At 43.3% G+C, this 15,083-nt stretch overlaps 1 protein-coding gene and 1 long non-coding RNA gene across 3 annotated transcripts in view; one reads left to right on the top strand and one right to left on the bottom strand.

Annotated features, from left to right (window-relative positions):
• CERS6 (ceramide synthase 6) overlaps positions 1-15,083 on the bottom strand; it is a 77,896-nt gene that overhangs the window by 42,373 nt on the left and 20,440 nt on the right. For both annotated transcript variants that reach the window (XM_081923603.1, XM_081923604.1), the window contains exons 2-3: positions 10,475-10,580; positions 8,389-8,519 (exon numbers count right to left, since the gene is read on the bottom strand). In XM_081923603.1, coding sequence (XP_081779729.1) covers positions 8,389-8,519; positions 10,475-10,580 — 237 coding nt within the window. The remainder of the gene's footprint in view (positions 1-8,388; positions 8,520-10,474; positions 10,581-15,083) is intronic.
• LOC309376890 lies at positions 3,917-5,932 on the top strand. Its single transcript, XR_014171325.1, has 2 exons — positions 3,917-3,994; positions 5,701-5,932. It is a non-coding gene; the product is annotated as an uncharacterized lncRNA (long non-coding RNA).

Below are 15,083 nucleotides of genomic sequence, written 5' to 3'. Positions count from 1 at the left end.
ACACAATACACTACATTTTTGTAGCTGTATGCCATCAATAATATAGTACGGCTGGATAAGTAGGCCAGAAACACGCAGTTGAACAAACATGTTTCTTAGAAAATAAAATTTAATGTACCCCTCTCCAGCTGTTCCCAGCTGCCTAATTATTCTGGCCACCTGTTCAATCAAGGTCAGTTCAATGCAATTCTTTCCTAAGAGTGTATTTCTAGGAGGGGCTTTGCAAACACTAATGGATCTTGATCATCTGGAGGAAATGCAGGAAAAGCGCTCAGCAAGGAAGTACTTTGCCACGACTCAGCCATGTCTGCCAAATGCAGCATTTAAATTACAGTACAATTCTCAATTCGGAAAGCAGATTTTTAAAGAAAATAGGGATGGGCTAACAGGTTATCTAATGACTGCTGCTCAACTTTGGACTTTGGTCAATTTCCCCCTCCCCCAAAATTAGCTCCAGCGAGTTATACGTCTCTCCAAAACAAGGTGGAAAATGGCATGGCAAAGAGTGAAATGGCAATCACTAATCCTCTGCTGTTTGCAGAGGTGTCCACTGGATCAAAAGCATTTCTGTGAGTGCAAGATCACCATTTGGATAATTATAGCTTCTGCTAGGGCATTAATTTGGATTGAGTCAGGGCTTTTTCCCAGCTGGAACTTGCTGGAACTCAGTTCCGGCACCTCATAGGTGGGTGCCATTGCCATTCTAAGAGAATCAGGGAGGTGTTCATGGTGAGTTTCAGCACTTCTTTTTCTAGAAAAATAGCATTATATTCAGCTAATATCATTTCAGTTTTTATACTTACCATCTAGCTTTATTTTTAATGGGCTAATTGTTCTGATTTTTGATTTTTTAAAAAATCACTTGATGGGTGGCTTTGAATACTTTTAACTGATAAGCAGCTAAAATGTAGTAAAGATAAAAGTAAAGGGACCCCTGACCATTAGGTCCAGTCATTGACGACTCTGGGGTTGCAGCGCTCATCTCGCTTTATTGACCGAGGGAGCCGGCGTACGGCTTCCGGGTCATGTGGCCAGTATGACTAAGCCGTTTCTGGCAAACCAGAGCAGTGCACGGAAACGCCGTTTACCTTCCCGCCGGAGCGGTATCTATTTATCTACTTGCACTTTGACGTGCTTTTGAACTGCTAGGTTGGCAGGAGCAGGGACCGAGCAACAGGAGCTCACCCCGTCGCGGGGATTCGAACCGCCGACCTTCTGATCGGCAAGTTCTAGGCTCTGCGGTTTAACCCACAGCGCCACCCGCGTCCCTTAAAATGTAGTAATAGTATATAAATTAGTTAAATAAATTTAATAAAGTAGATAGGTGAGCCACAAAAGGTTAGTAAAATATCTTAACTTGTCAACATTATGGTGGTTTGCAAATCAACCATGTTTTATACCCGCTTTTCTCTACCATTTAACCAAAAAGAATTGTCTTTTGGAAGGCATGGGGAGCAGTTGTGCAGATTTATATAAAGACATCAGCTCTTGGAAGAAATGCAGAACAAATGTTTGGAAATCACTCCGGTTGAACAACCTCTGCCGCCAAAGGCACTGTATATTCCAAGTTACCGGTAATTAGTTCCTGTGTCTTGCCTTCATGGGGATGAGAATGGGAGGAGAACACAACTCACTCACAAAGTAAAGATAGCCAAACAGATAATCAGATGGATTTTGCAAGTGTGTTATTTGCTTTGAGCAATTCCTCAGCAACCCTGTTGACAGGAGCAGGGAGAGATTTCACTAAGCTAAGAGAAACAAAAAGTTCTTATAGCGGGATGGTTGTTCAGCCGAAACTGAACAGATTGAGACCATCAAGGATGAAACTGACCATCCAAGTCAGCACTGCATGTTTATGGCAGGATCCGACACACACAGGATCTGATATGCAGCTGCCTTGGGGGCAGGGAGCTTAAACGGGCATAAGGAGCAACAGCACAAAATAGGGAATTTCTGAAGCCAAGGCTGAAGTGGAGAGATCTGTTGGTCCTTTGGGTTTCTTTCTTTCTCCGGTATTGATCACTGGGGCATACTGGTAGCAGTGAAATGTTTAAGCTACTTATAAATCATCCCTGTCCTTTCTAACACTTTGATGTGTTCTTTACTCAGTGCACAGTGTAGCTGCAAAGTGTGTCTCAAGTATGCTTGTTGAAAGTGTTGCCTATGAGCACGTTTATACTAGACAAGCTTATTAAAGAAATATTTTGGGTGGGATTCAAAAATCACACTCCAATCAGTCTGTCTGCAGAAGCTTTGCTGTTTGCCAGATGGAACAATCCACCCTCTCCTCCCTGCATGATGATGGTATTATGTTCAGGAGGGTTGTTTTTGAAGGTGTTCTGGTCTTCAACTTGCCAACTTATATTGTTTCATTGGTGCCACTAACACACATCACTGACTTACCCACTAGTCAGGGCACTATGCTACTCATGTGGCTTAAAACATAAAAACATGCAACAAAATATTAGAAAAGTATAGTGTGACTGCTAAAGAAATAGAAGGCAGCCAAAGCAGTTGGCATTATTAAGTAAACAGAATTTACATTCGTGTAAAAAAAAAAAAGCCCAACATATAGAATAATCCTCTTAAGAGCCACACACCTATAGATCAAAAACCATTGATCCAACAACAAAAAGCAGGATATAGATAGAAGGCCATAAAGAAGGTAACTAATCTCTTTCCATATGTTCCCATGGAATAGGGAACGTGGCACAACTAAGAAATTTTTCTGCCTGAAGCCACATGGCATCTCAGTTCATCAAGGTTGGGCGTAGGAGGATGGCAAAGGAGATAAGGCAAAAGTACTTATCTTTTAAGGAAAGCACAGGGCTCCAAGGAAGAGTCTTAGACATGCTTCCCGCTTCTCAAATAAGTGACAGAGCTATTACTGCACACCATATATAATACGTCACAGCTGCCATTTAAACTTCAAAGTATTTCCTACAGCTGAAATGAACGGTAGATTTTCTCCCACTTCCAGAAACAGCCCCCCTCCCCTGTCAAGTGATCTTCCGAAGCAATATTGTAGGAATAAAGAAAAGCCCCCACCCCACCTCCATTCAGGTGTCCAGAACTGCTGCCCACTCCTGGGACAGTGCAGCAAAGAGCCCCGGATTAGACCGTGCCAACTGCAGGGCTGGCTCAGGATATAGTGAGTCCTATGCCAGTCCAGTCCTGCCCCAGAAATGCCTTGTTGTGTGGGAAAAAGCAGCACATTCTCAGTCCTCTGAATAATAGAGAATCAACTGAAGTCATCAAGTTTGAAATAATCTTGAAAGCCTAGTCAAATCATCATATAAAGTTTAGGAGTTGCTTTATAAAGGGACAAAACTCTAGTAGAAGGATTCATCCAGGTTTTTTTTTTTTTAAAGAAACCTAAATGAAGCCTGCAAATTGCTTCCTTTGCTTTGCAGGTCCTCTCCTCCCAGGAGCACGTTTGGCATGTCGTTCATGCAAGAGAAGCAGAATAATCATCAGATAATTTGCCTCTAACACAGTGGAGAGACTAACGGGATAAGCAAGTCACTTCCCATCTTGATATGCGCTTCTAATACAGTGGGAGTTGTGAGGGAGGAATGGTGTATTTGGGTCTGTTAATTTTCGATAAGGGCTATAACAAAGCCACATTCTGTGCCAAGTTGGCAGAGGGAGGAGGAGAACAGGAATGAAAGCAAATAAACCTGTTCAGCCCACAAAAGAGGCTATTGCTTTCTCAGAGATGACAAACATCTTAATCAGGCAGCTTCTTCAAAAAAAAGGGGGGGGGTTAAGGAAAAATATAGACATGTTAAATTTTTTTTAAATCTCCATAATCTTCTCTAAGACAAAATCCCAGACAATGTTAATGGCTATGCAGTGGTGACTAGCTGTTATCTGCTTCACACACTCCGTGTCATAAAGAAGTGTTAGCTGAGATAAGAGGACAGAGCAGCTTCCAGAAGACACAAGAAATGTTTTTTTGTATATTGCAAGATAAAGGGACATCACCTGCAAGGTAAAAAAATGTAAGGTAAGGACAACACCTGCAGGAAGCTGCTAGCAGTGTATGTCCTCACCTTTTTCATCTTCTGTGGGCACTTGTTGATAAGGAACTATATGCCACTGGACTTGCATGAATGGAATTTCTCCCATTGTTTTACTTTCCCCTCTTCCCTGCACCTTTTACCTGGGGCCCAGTAACAAACCCTCCCCGAAAACCCAGAAACTAGTTGGTAAAAGAGATGTTTCCAGACCTTAGCCCCTCACGGTTGTAAGACCCTCTTAGCAAATAACACGTGCAATTCACTCGCCGTGTAAAACACATGTTTTGAAGGATTAGTCTCTAAAACTGAAAAGCGGTGTCTTCTGAGCCACAACAGTTATCGGGGAGGTGAAAGAAGCTTTAGAAAACAAGGCCACGTCGAGTACAAGTTAATTATTGAAAAGACGTTCAAGGGAGCAGTGAAACGTATGGGAGGAATGGTTCATGCTTTCTCGCCTGCTTAAACATTTAGCAGCCGTGTTTACCTCTTTAGTGCAGAGAAGAGGAAAAGCAGCCATTTCCTCCAAGTGCCCTCATTAGGATCTGGCTGTTCTGTTTAGGGTGGAACACTCCAGGGATTCATCAAGGCAATTCCCCCTACCACATATAGCAGGGATGCCCAACAGGTTGATCGCTATCTACGGATGATCCCGGTCGATCATGGCCCCCCCACAATAAGCTCAACAATTTTGGCTCATCCTCCCCCCAAAAAAGCTCAACAACTCTGATCAATCCAATGGGTAGATCATTGCCGTTTTTTTTTATAGTGGGAGTAGATCGCAGTCTCTTGGAAGTTGGACGTGCCTGCTATATAGTATTGAAAGATGAGACGGGAAAGCAAATGAAAGGGCATTTTCTTCCCTGGCACCTTGAGCTTATTGCAAAATTGGCTTTGCTGCCCATCAAATTCTATATAAAGTTTGGGGAACAGGGGCCAAGACAACATCAACTCTCCTCTTTTCATAAGTACCATCAGTCTCTCGGGGGCCTACTCCGCAATCGACTTACATGTAGTATGGCTATTCCCCAGCAATTTTGCCTCCAGATCATGTCCATAGGCTGTTTTGGGCTAGAAACACTGAGCAGGAAAACTATAGACTGGACCCAGGTGCAAATTCCTGCTTAGCCACAAAGTCTTTTCAAAGCTCAGTCTAACCTCTCTCGGGGTTATTGTGGTGATGACTAAAACAGGAGTGAATGATTTGCGGGCCGCTGCTACCAAACTGGCCAACCTGTTGACAAAAGATTTGTAGCATAAGACGCGATGTACGCAGGAAGGTGCATCGTGCTTATAAATATGCAAAATGCAGTATCTGGTAGAAGCCACAACACTGAAGCCACAAAACTATTGAGAACAATTCTCATCCCAGGTGTTCTCAAAAGGGCATTCTAATGCTGCTTTGTTCTTTCTTTCCTTTCTTTTTCTTTAAAAAGGTTGCACATTTGGAACTAAAACAGGTCTCTGGATAGTAAGTTTCAATGCGACGGGGCTCCAATTTTCAGAAGCCTAACTACATGTTATGAAAAAGGCAAATAAGTGGCAAAAAATTTTTTGACTCGAAACTTCCAATTTCTTTTCAAAACTATATGGTTGATTTCTTCATATTCTGTTACTCACAAATCAAAGTTTTTTTAAAATTTTAAAGTGCCATAGTGCACTTTCATTCGTTGTCTTACAGGTCACTAAGCAGGAAGCAACAACAGAGGACATGAATATTACAAAAGCCCTGAATTAGAAACTGTGTTCAACTGAAGAGGCAGCTTTTCCCTACAAGGCCAAGATCACAGCAACTTAAAGGCACCTTCAGTAACCTCGGAATAATCTGAGAGGCGAGGGCTTGGCTCCAGTAGCACATTATGCTCCTGCACGTTTTATGAACCTTGGTTTTATAAATTATATATTGAATAGTTCTTTAGGTGCTTCACAAACCTCATCTTATTTCTCTATCCAACTTATACGTTGGATACTACCTAAAGAGTTGTATATTATCTGTTTTTCTATCTGATGAGATAATTTATAATAATTTTCTTAATACCTGAAATTCTAAAAATAAACTGGTTTGAAATCACCATTCCCTTACCTTCAACATTTATTGCACATTTTCATATCCTCCCTTTCAGGACACAAATCCTTCTGTGGTAGCTTACAAGCTAGCAACCACTGCGTAGAATGAAATCACAGCAAACAATACTAACACATTAAAAACGCATTAGTCCCCTCTCCATTGAGCAGTTGATGGTACCTTGCCCTGTTGGCGTGGAGTGGAGAAGGGAATGTCTAGTTGGAAGAGGCCCTGAGGTGGACTTCATTTGCCCTCTCCTTTCTATTTTGACTGGTGCCCCCCCTAATGGTGGTACTGATGATACAGCCCCTTCTCCACCCCCCAATGCAGCATAAGAGCACCCCAGTTCACCAGCAAAAATTACTGCTGCTGGCTCAGCCACCTTTCTACTTAGCAGCAGTGTCCCAATCCTTTGGTGTTTGGAAGCATGGCAGGTTCACTTAAAGCAAAATCTGCTTAAAATATTAGATCTAAGTGTTCATTCTGCCCTGATTAAACCTGCTAGCATAGAAATTTAATTCAAATTTTTGGAAAGTGATAAGAATTCAGCTGACAAATCTGAGCGCAAGGAGATCAGCTCCTGAGATTTTTAGGCAAAATAAAAGAGCTTGCTTGAAATAGACTTCAAGAAGAGAGGCATAGGGCAAATCATTTTATATATTTCCATTTTCATTTCCAGAGCTGGATTTGATCTGTTCCCCAACATATTAATAATGGGGCTACTATGGAAACTAAGCACAAGTAACAGTCTACCCAATGGTCAGCAGCCAGGAGACCTGGCAGATCAATGAAACTAGAACAAAGTAATGATAGTGTAATAATAAAATTTAAGGTCTTATATATATAATAAATGTTCACAAATGTACCAACCAAGCACCTACATAGATCAGCACAGGAAGACCAACCTGAAACCATTTTGACTCCCAAGCTAACCAAATGTTTCTCTGCAAGGAGGGAGGAGGTGAAAAAAACCTTCCTTGTTACAGGAATTGGGTAATCACCATTTCAAAGGAATGGGCAGACTACCAAGAAAGGCAATCAGATAAGGCATTATCAGATAACCTGGCAGACAGGAAAAACAACAACATTCAAATTTCTAGTTACAGATAGGTAGCCGTGTTGGTCTGCCATAGTCAAAACAAAAAAAATTCCTTCCAGTAGCACCTTAAAGACCAACTATGTTAGTTCTTGGTATGAGCTTTCGTGTGCATGCACACTTCTGAAGAAGTGTGCATGCACACGAAAGCTCATACCAAGAACTAACTTAGTTGGTCTTTAAGGTGCTACCGGAAGGAATTTTTTTTTGTTTTTATTCAAATTTCTGTTGTAGACCACATTTTCTGTGATATAGGTATGATGTTTGTGGGGGGTGGTCTTGGGTTACACCCCTTCTGTGATGGATGGATGGAGGGGTGGTCTTGAGCTCCAGGGCAGGGAATTTAAAATGTCTATATAAGGGCAGGCACACCTTTGTTCTGGGTCCTCCTCCTTTCTGAGTGTGAGGGGAGCACCCTGTTGCAACAGATCAATAAAGATCAGGCTTACTAGCTGCTTTGCTTCTCAATATTCTCTGGTTGGCCTCTGTTATTTTCTCCTACCAATAGGGGACCCACGTAAGGACTCTATGCAGGCTCTTGCATACCCCATAAGCGAAAAAGGGCAGATTTTGTTTACAACAATAAGCCATTTTACATCCCTACCCCACAACAGACAACATGCTCTTGGCTGGCAGAGGCTAAAAATCACAAGCCAGGAGAGCATCCTAGGTGGGGGCAGCAGGAAACAAGTTGTTTAGTCTGGCTCCTTATAGCTGCTAAGAAGATACAGCTAAAATACAGATACAGCTAAAGCAGGTGACTGACTGGCAGTCAGGGTTTAACTAAATTCGGCCCATAGGTCTCTAATTTTACCACAATTGGCATAAGGGACACTAATCACCCTATTAAGTAGGTTCTGCTAAGATGAATCCCAGGCCACCTCAATAGCTGCAGAGCCAGCCTTGTACAATAGCTAGCACTGAGTTTGGATGCGGGGAACCAGCTAAATGACAAATCTGTTCTCCTTATATCCCGGTTCCTTTACATAGCTAGAAATTACACCTGATTTTCTCAGCTGGGTTTGAAATGATTTTGCAATCCACATGCACTGCAGTTATGAAGCAATGCTATACTATGAGAAGCAAGTGGGGAGGGAGCCTATCCTTGACTGTGGGACAAAAATAAAAAATAAGCAGTGGAGCAAAACAAAGAATCCAGTTTGCATAGACCCAAAAGGGAAAGGAGGGAGGCAGGAACAGTTCCTTACAAGCTTTCGCAGAACCTTCTCAGAGTGCTCGGCTTTTCCTGATTGCGTCTCTGTCGAAACCAGCGCTGAATACTGCGAACGTCCCAATCCAGTTGCTTGGAAAGCCCTTCAAGCCTCTTCTCGTCTGGATGCTACCAAACAAACAGGGAAAGGATCAAGAAGTCACTCCTTTACTGACATTTCACATGACACAGGATAGCATAAGGTCAATTAGTAACTACAAGCTAATGACTAACATTCCCTCAACCTCAACCCAGTTGGAGAAGATTGTTTTAGCCCATAACTAAACTTTATTTGCAGACTGTTCTTCATCAGTTAGGTAGTGATCCCAGAATATCGGAAAACAAACAGTTACAAAAGCATAAAGTTAAAAGCATCATTAAAACTAAAACATACTGCAAGCAGGAAGTGGCCACATTGGTTCACCCCACATTTCTGGTGTTTAATTTATGTATTAAAGGTATGTGTGTGCGTGTGTTTTAAAGTTTGCAATAATGCTCCTAATGTAGGCATATTACTTGGGTATAAAGCCTATTAATATTTGTGGTGCGTTACAAACTAAGAGTGCTATTATAAAAGGCAGCTCTGACAAAGAGCTTCCAAGTTTTGTAAGCTCTTCATAAATATTCAACAGCTGCATGTAAAGAATGTTCTTAAAAGCTGAGCCATATGTTCAGCAATATCACATGTTACAGTTGCACTCCTTTAGAATGTGCATGTATGGGGTGGGGTGGAGCAGGTGGAAGACCCACCTGTTTAATGTGACTCTACAAACAGGGAGGAAAAACTCCTTGGCAATGCAGGTTGCGATCTTAAATATGCCAAGGTCTGCAACTGGTGCAATAAATGATAATAAAGAGTGAATGAAGGATTCTAAGTATCCTGTCTGTTTTTCTAAGGCAGTAATTCCTGTTGCACAGCAGAAAGCTTTAACTGAGCTTCTGGAGGGCCACCATACATGGGCAGTGGGCAGCATTGAAGTTAAGAATTGAATCAGAATGAGATTTGCAGATGGAATAAAGGTACCCCTGCCCGTACGGGCCAGTCGTTCCGACTCTAGGGTTGTGCGCCCATCTCACTTAAGAGGCCGGGGGCCAGCGCTGTCCGCAGACACTTCCGGGTCACGTGGCCAGCATGACAAGCTGCATCTGGCGAGCCAGCGCAGCACACGGAAACGCCGTTTACCTTCCCGCTAGTAAGCGGCCCCTATTTATCTACTTGCACCCGGGGGTGCTTTAGAACTGCTAGGTTGGCAGGCGCTGGGACCGAGCGACGGGAGCGCACCCCGCCGCGGGGATTCGAACTGCCGACCTGACGATCGGCAAGTCCTAGGCGCTGTGGTTTAACCCACAGTGCCACCCGCATCCCTGCAGGTCACTAAATGTGCCAACAGGCATACAAAAAAGTATGAATGATTTCAGACCTACCTGGAAGCAAAGAATAATGAAGAACAAGAACAAACCGTCCCTTGTGGTTTTGAGATTCTGTTCCACGATAGTGCATGTACCTTTGTGCATGTACCTTGTTAATATATCTAATCAAAAGCTTAACACTGTCGTTCCAATCTTGCAATCTTTCTATCTGATCAGTAGTTTCAGACAAGGACAAAGGTTGCAGAAAGTTCAGCATACACACACACACACACACACACACACACATATATATACATATACTCTGTGTGTGTGTGTGTGTGTGTATATATATGTGTGTGTGTGTGTGTGTGTGTGTGTGTATAAACATACATATATACCATGCAACCCACATCCCAATCTTGGATCTTGGAGATGAATTGCACTGGGCCTCTAAAACATTAATCAGTTCTTTTTTACTGCCACCTTGAGCTAGGTGACTGGGTCTTGAAGCACTTTCATACAGCACTCGCAATGTAGCATCACTCCAGCGCATTAAATGGTGGCCCCCAGAGCCAGACACTCCCCAGAGCACTGCTACCAAACAGTAAGCCCATCAGGAAGTCCACCAAATGGCATTTTGCCAAGGGGCCCACACAAACCCAAGTTATTTCATATTTCATGACGAACCTATCCCTTATCCCAAAGTAAACTATTTTTTTAGGTGCATACTGTACCTTTGTAATTGCAGTGAAGACTTTTTCAAGAATAGCATTAGGCTGAGCTTTCCGTGGTCCATTGGCCTGGACTTTTAGGCCTAAGGCACATGGCTTGGCTATAAACCTACAATGTTAAAAAAAAAAAAAGTAGAGGAAAAAATAAGGCATTAGACACAAGTGGTCAGATAATCAAAACAGCTCACTGCAACTCATTCACATAGCAGGAGAATGTGTTTTCCCAGTATGTCTCAACTGGCCCCCTGCCATCAAACTTATTCAGAGAGGATGAAAGCGTGTTGCAGAAGCTAAATTGTAAATAATAATTATAGAGTTTTACAGAGGCTGATTGTCCACTTCTGAAGCTTTACTCCACAGATCCTTGTGTTTCTAGCTGAAGATTTAGAGAAGTAAAAAAAACCCCGGAATATTAACCTCTGCTTATGTTGCTTGTAATTAAAACAGAAAAGCTCACAATTACAGAGGAATTCCTGGATTATACTAATGAACAGAAGAGAGCAAGTCAAATGCTGGGTTTAAAGACAGAGAAAGCTTAACACCCAATAGGTATTTAAGCTCATTTGACTGAGAGGTGGCGGGGAGGTGGCGGGGAGACAGGAGCAGTTTCTCTCGTTATCAGCTCATCAAATATACAAAAAGAAAAGCATTCCCCTATTAGCAGACAATGGCAATATCCACATACCACATAGTAGCCAAATACACACAGAAACAAAATTGTGCCAGGGCATTCTTTGGCTGCAGCAGAAATTTATCTCCCCTAATCAGGCTTCTCTTGGCTGACTGGGTATTCACTGCATCAGAACAGACTCTCTCCCTCTCCCTCTCAGTGGCAAAAGCCAAACACGGATGAATTCAAAATGGATAAGCAAGGACAGTGTCTAACATAAGCTATGTTCAATTCATATCCCAAAGTAGCTAGATTAGGAAGCGACCTTCAGTTTTGCTCTGTGCCTTCAGTTGCAGAGCCTCCTACAAATATGCCTGGACAGGACTCCAGGCCCCTATATCAGCTCCATGATGAGCAAGCAGCTGATAAAAGGCTTCTCGCATCCAACTTTTGAGTCCTACAAGCTGGAGAAAGCTTCAGCATATCATGTTAGCATTATTGGTGCGGGAGACTTGACAGAGGGGTGGGGTGAAATAGCTGGCAAGCCATCATACAGAAGCAGCTTAGATCCAAGGGTGGGGTGAAGCCTACACTTATTAATTAAATAATAAAACATTGCTGAGTCACAGCCTACAAAAACCAAATCATATATTAGAATGGAGCTGTTGACAACACTTCTGTTTATCAGTGAAGCCTGGAGACCTCCAGTGAATGTAACGAGACTGCGACTTGGGAGGAAGAGGCGGTTATACGCCAGCACTGGTTCCCATGATCACAACACTTTAGTCATGTTTACATCTCAGCCAGGGCTTTCTTGCACCATTGCAACTTTGGCATGCAGTGCAAATTGGCAGTTAGCTGTAATTACTTATTTTATATCTCCACCCTGCACTTTGCATTTATAATCGGTGCTTTTGCTGTGTTGCACAGGGCTGGAATTTTATCCTGGTTGATTAGCAGATCCACTGCTGGAAGGTGGAGATACCGGTATATATTTCTGGGCGATGATGGAGAGGTGACATTCCCAGATTTTCCCTTTTCTGTGCAATCTGAAATCAAACTGCATGGGCAGAGGGACAGATCTTTGGAGGTGCTGGTGATCAGGCTAACTGGGATTTTCAGGCATTGTCAGTTTTGCAGGGAGCGTCTCCATCACATCATATGTTAGGTGTTAGGTAGGAGGGCATGCACTGAGGTAAATGGCCTTGTGGGCCAAATGCTGGACCTAATTAAACACACAGTCCAGAGGTCTCCCCCCCTTCACTGTCTTTGTTTCCTGTCTATATTTAGCACCAAGCTCACAGGGGCTGTCACTATAGGCTGTACTCCACAGGGGAGGCTTTAATGTAAATACAGTGGTACCTCGGGTTAAGTACTTAATTCGTTCCGGAGGTCCGTACTTAACCTGAAACTGTTCTTCACCTGAAGCACCACTTTAGCTAATGGGGCCTCCTGCTGCTGCCATGCCGCTGGAGCACAATTTCTGTTCTCATCCTGAAGCAAAGTTCTTAACCTGAAGCACTATTTCTGGGTTAGCGGAGTCTGGAACCTGAAGCGTATGTAACCCGAGGTACCACTGTAGTGTATCAGTCCCAGAAGATCTCATCTGTAGTCCTAATGCCTAACACAACACATACATAGACTTCTCCACAAACACCTATGGAAATGCAGCTCCTTCCCAAAGATACGTAGGTAGGTAGGTAGGTAGGTAGGTAGGTAGGTAGGTAGATGATAGATAGATGGAGGAATGCAAGTGCATCTTCCCTGCATTAGCAAGCTAAATTCCATGCTGGCCACATCCAAACATCAGCTAGAACCGAATGCCACTTTTTGTCAAATGGCTCTCACGACTATGTGCAGTGGGTCAGACTCCTCGATTGCAATGAGTGACACAATTCACTCAGGTGTGGGTGGGTGTATAATAACAACAACAACATCAACAACAATTTATTTATACCCCGCCCATCTGGCTGAGTCTCCCCAGCCACTCTGGGCGGCTCCCAATCACATGTTAAAAACACTACAGCATTAAATATTAAAAAGATCCCTATACAGGGCTGCCTTCAGATGTCTTTTAAAGAGAGAATTGGCAGATGTGATCTCAGAACCACTGGCAGTCATCTTTGAGAATTCCTGAAGAACAGGCGAAGTCCCGGCAGACTGGAGGAGGGCAAATGTTGTCCCTATTTTCAAAAAAGGGGAAAAGAGAGGACCCAAATAATTACCGCCCAGTCAGTCTGACATCAGTACCAGGGAAGATTCTGGAGCAGATCATTAAGCAAACAGTCTGTGAGCACCTAGAAAGGAATGCTGTGATCACCAATAGTCAGCATGGATTTCTGAAAAATAAGTCATGTCAGACTAACCTGATCTCGTTTTTTGACAGAATTACAAACCTGGTAGATGAAGGGAACGCAGTGGATGTAGCCTACCTTGATTTCAGCAAGGCATTTGACAAGGTGCCCCATGATATTATTGTAAGGAAGCTGGTAAAATGCGGTCTTGACTATGCTACCACTCAGTGGATTTGTAACTGGCTGACTGACCGAACCCAAAGGGTGCTCATCAATGGTTCCTCTTCATCCTGGAGAAGAGTGACTAGTGGGGTGCCACAGGGTTCTGTCTTGGGCCCGGTCTTATTCAACATCTTTATCAATGACTTGGATGATGGACTCAAGGGTACCCTGATCAAATTTGCAGATGACACCAAACTGGGAGGGGTGGCTAACACCCCAGAGGACAGGATCACACTTCAAAATGACCTTGACAGATTAGAGAACTGGGCCAAAACAAACAAGATGAATTTTAACAGGGAGAAATGTAAAGTATTGCACTTGGGCAAAAAAAATGAGAGGCACAAATACAAGATGGGTGACATGTGAAAAGGATCTAGGAGTCTTGGTTGACCACAAACTTGACATGAGCCAACAGTGTGACGCGGCAGCTAAAAAGCCAATGCAATTCTGGGCTGCATCAATAGGAGTATAGCATCTAGATCATGGGAAGTAATAGTGCCACTGTATTCTGCTCTGGTCAGACCTCACCTGGAGTACTGTGTCCAGTTCTGGGCACCACAGTTCAAGAAGGACACTGACAAACTGGAACGTGTCCAGAGGAGGGCAACCAAAATGGTCAAAGGCCTGGAAACGATGCCTTATGAGGAACGGCTAAGGGAGCTGGGCATGTTTAGCCTGGAGAAGAGGAGGTTAAGGGGTGATATGATAGCCATGTTCAAATATATAAAAGGATGTCACATAGAGAAGGGAGAAAGGTTGTTTTCTGCTGCTCCAGAGAAGCGGACACGGAGCAATGGATCCAAACTACAAGAAAGAAGATTCCACCTAAACATTAGGAAGAACTTCCTGACAGTAAGAGCTGTTCGACAGTGGAATTTGCTGCCAAGGAGTGTGGTGGAGTCTCCTTCTTTGGAGGTCTTTAAGCAGAGGCTTGACAACCATATGTCAGGAGTGCTCTGATGGTGTTTCCTGCTTGGCAGGGGGTTGGACTCAATGGCCCTTGTGGTCTCTTCCAACTCTATGATTCTATGAGAGGATAACTGCTTATTTCCTTGACATCTGAAGGGAGGGTGTTCCACAGGGTGGGCGCCACTACCGAGAAGACCCTCTGTCTGGTTCCCTGTAACTCACTTCTCACAATGAGGGAACCACCAAAAGACCCTCGGCGCTGGATCTCAGTGTCCGGGCTGAACGATGGGGGTGGAGACGCTCCTTCAGGTATACAGGTATATCCATCCATTGTTCCCAAGCATTTTCTCTACCAAGGAATTTCAAGATTTTCTGGATTTGAGCTGTAGCAACTCTGTTTAAAGGCACCTGAGAATATCAGATAACTACAGACGCAACTAGAATAAGCACCAAATGTTGCAGATCCTTTCAATATTTCACCAACTCATTTGTCTTTCAGGTTGTTCCCAGGGAGATAACAGAACCTCAATTCTGCTTGTTAATGTTTTTTTGACCACCAATATGGATGCTATTGAGC

The sequence above is a fragment of the Podarcis melisellensis genome (assembly GCF_964234715.1).
Source record: "Podarcis melisellensis genome assembly, chromosome: 1".
In the NCBI taxonomy this organism is placed as follows: Eukaryota; Metazoa; Chordata; class Lepidosauria; order Squamata; family Lacertidae; genus Podarcis; species Podarcis melisellensis.
Note: the sequence above shows the minus strand (reverse complement) of the source record. Positions and strands in the feature narration are given on the sequence as shown.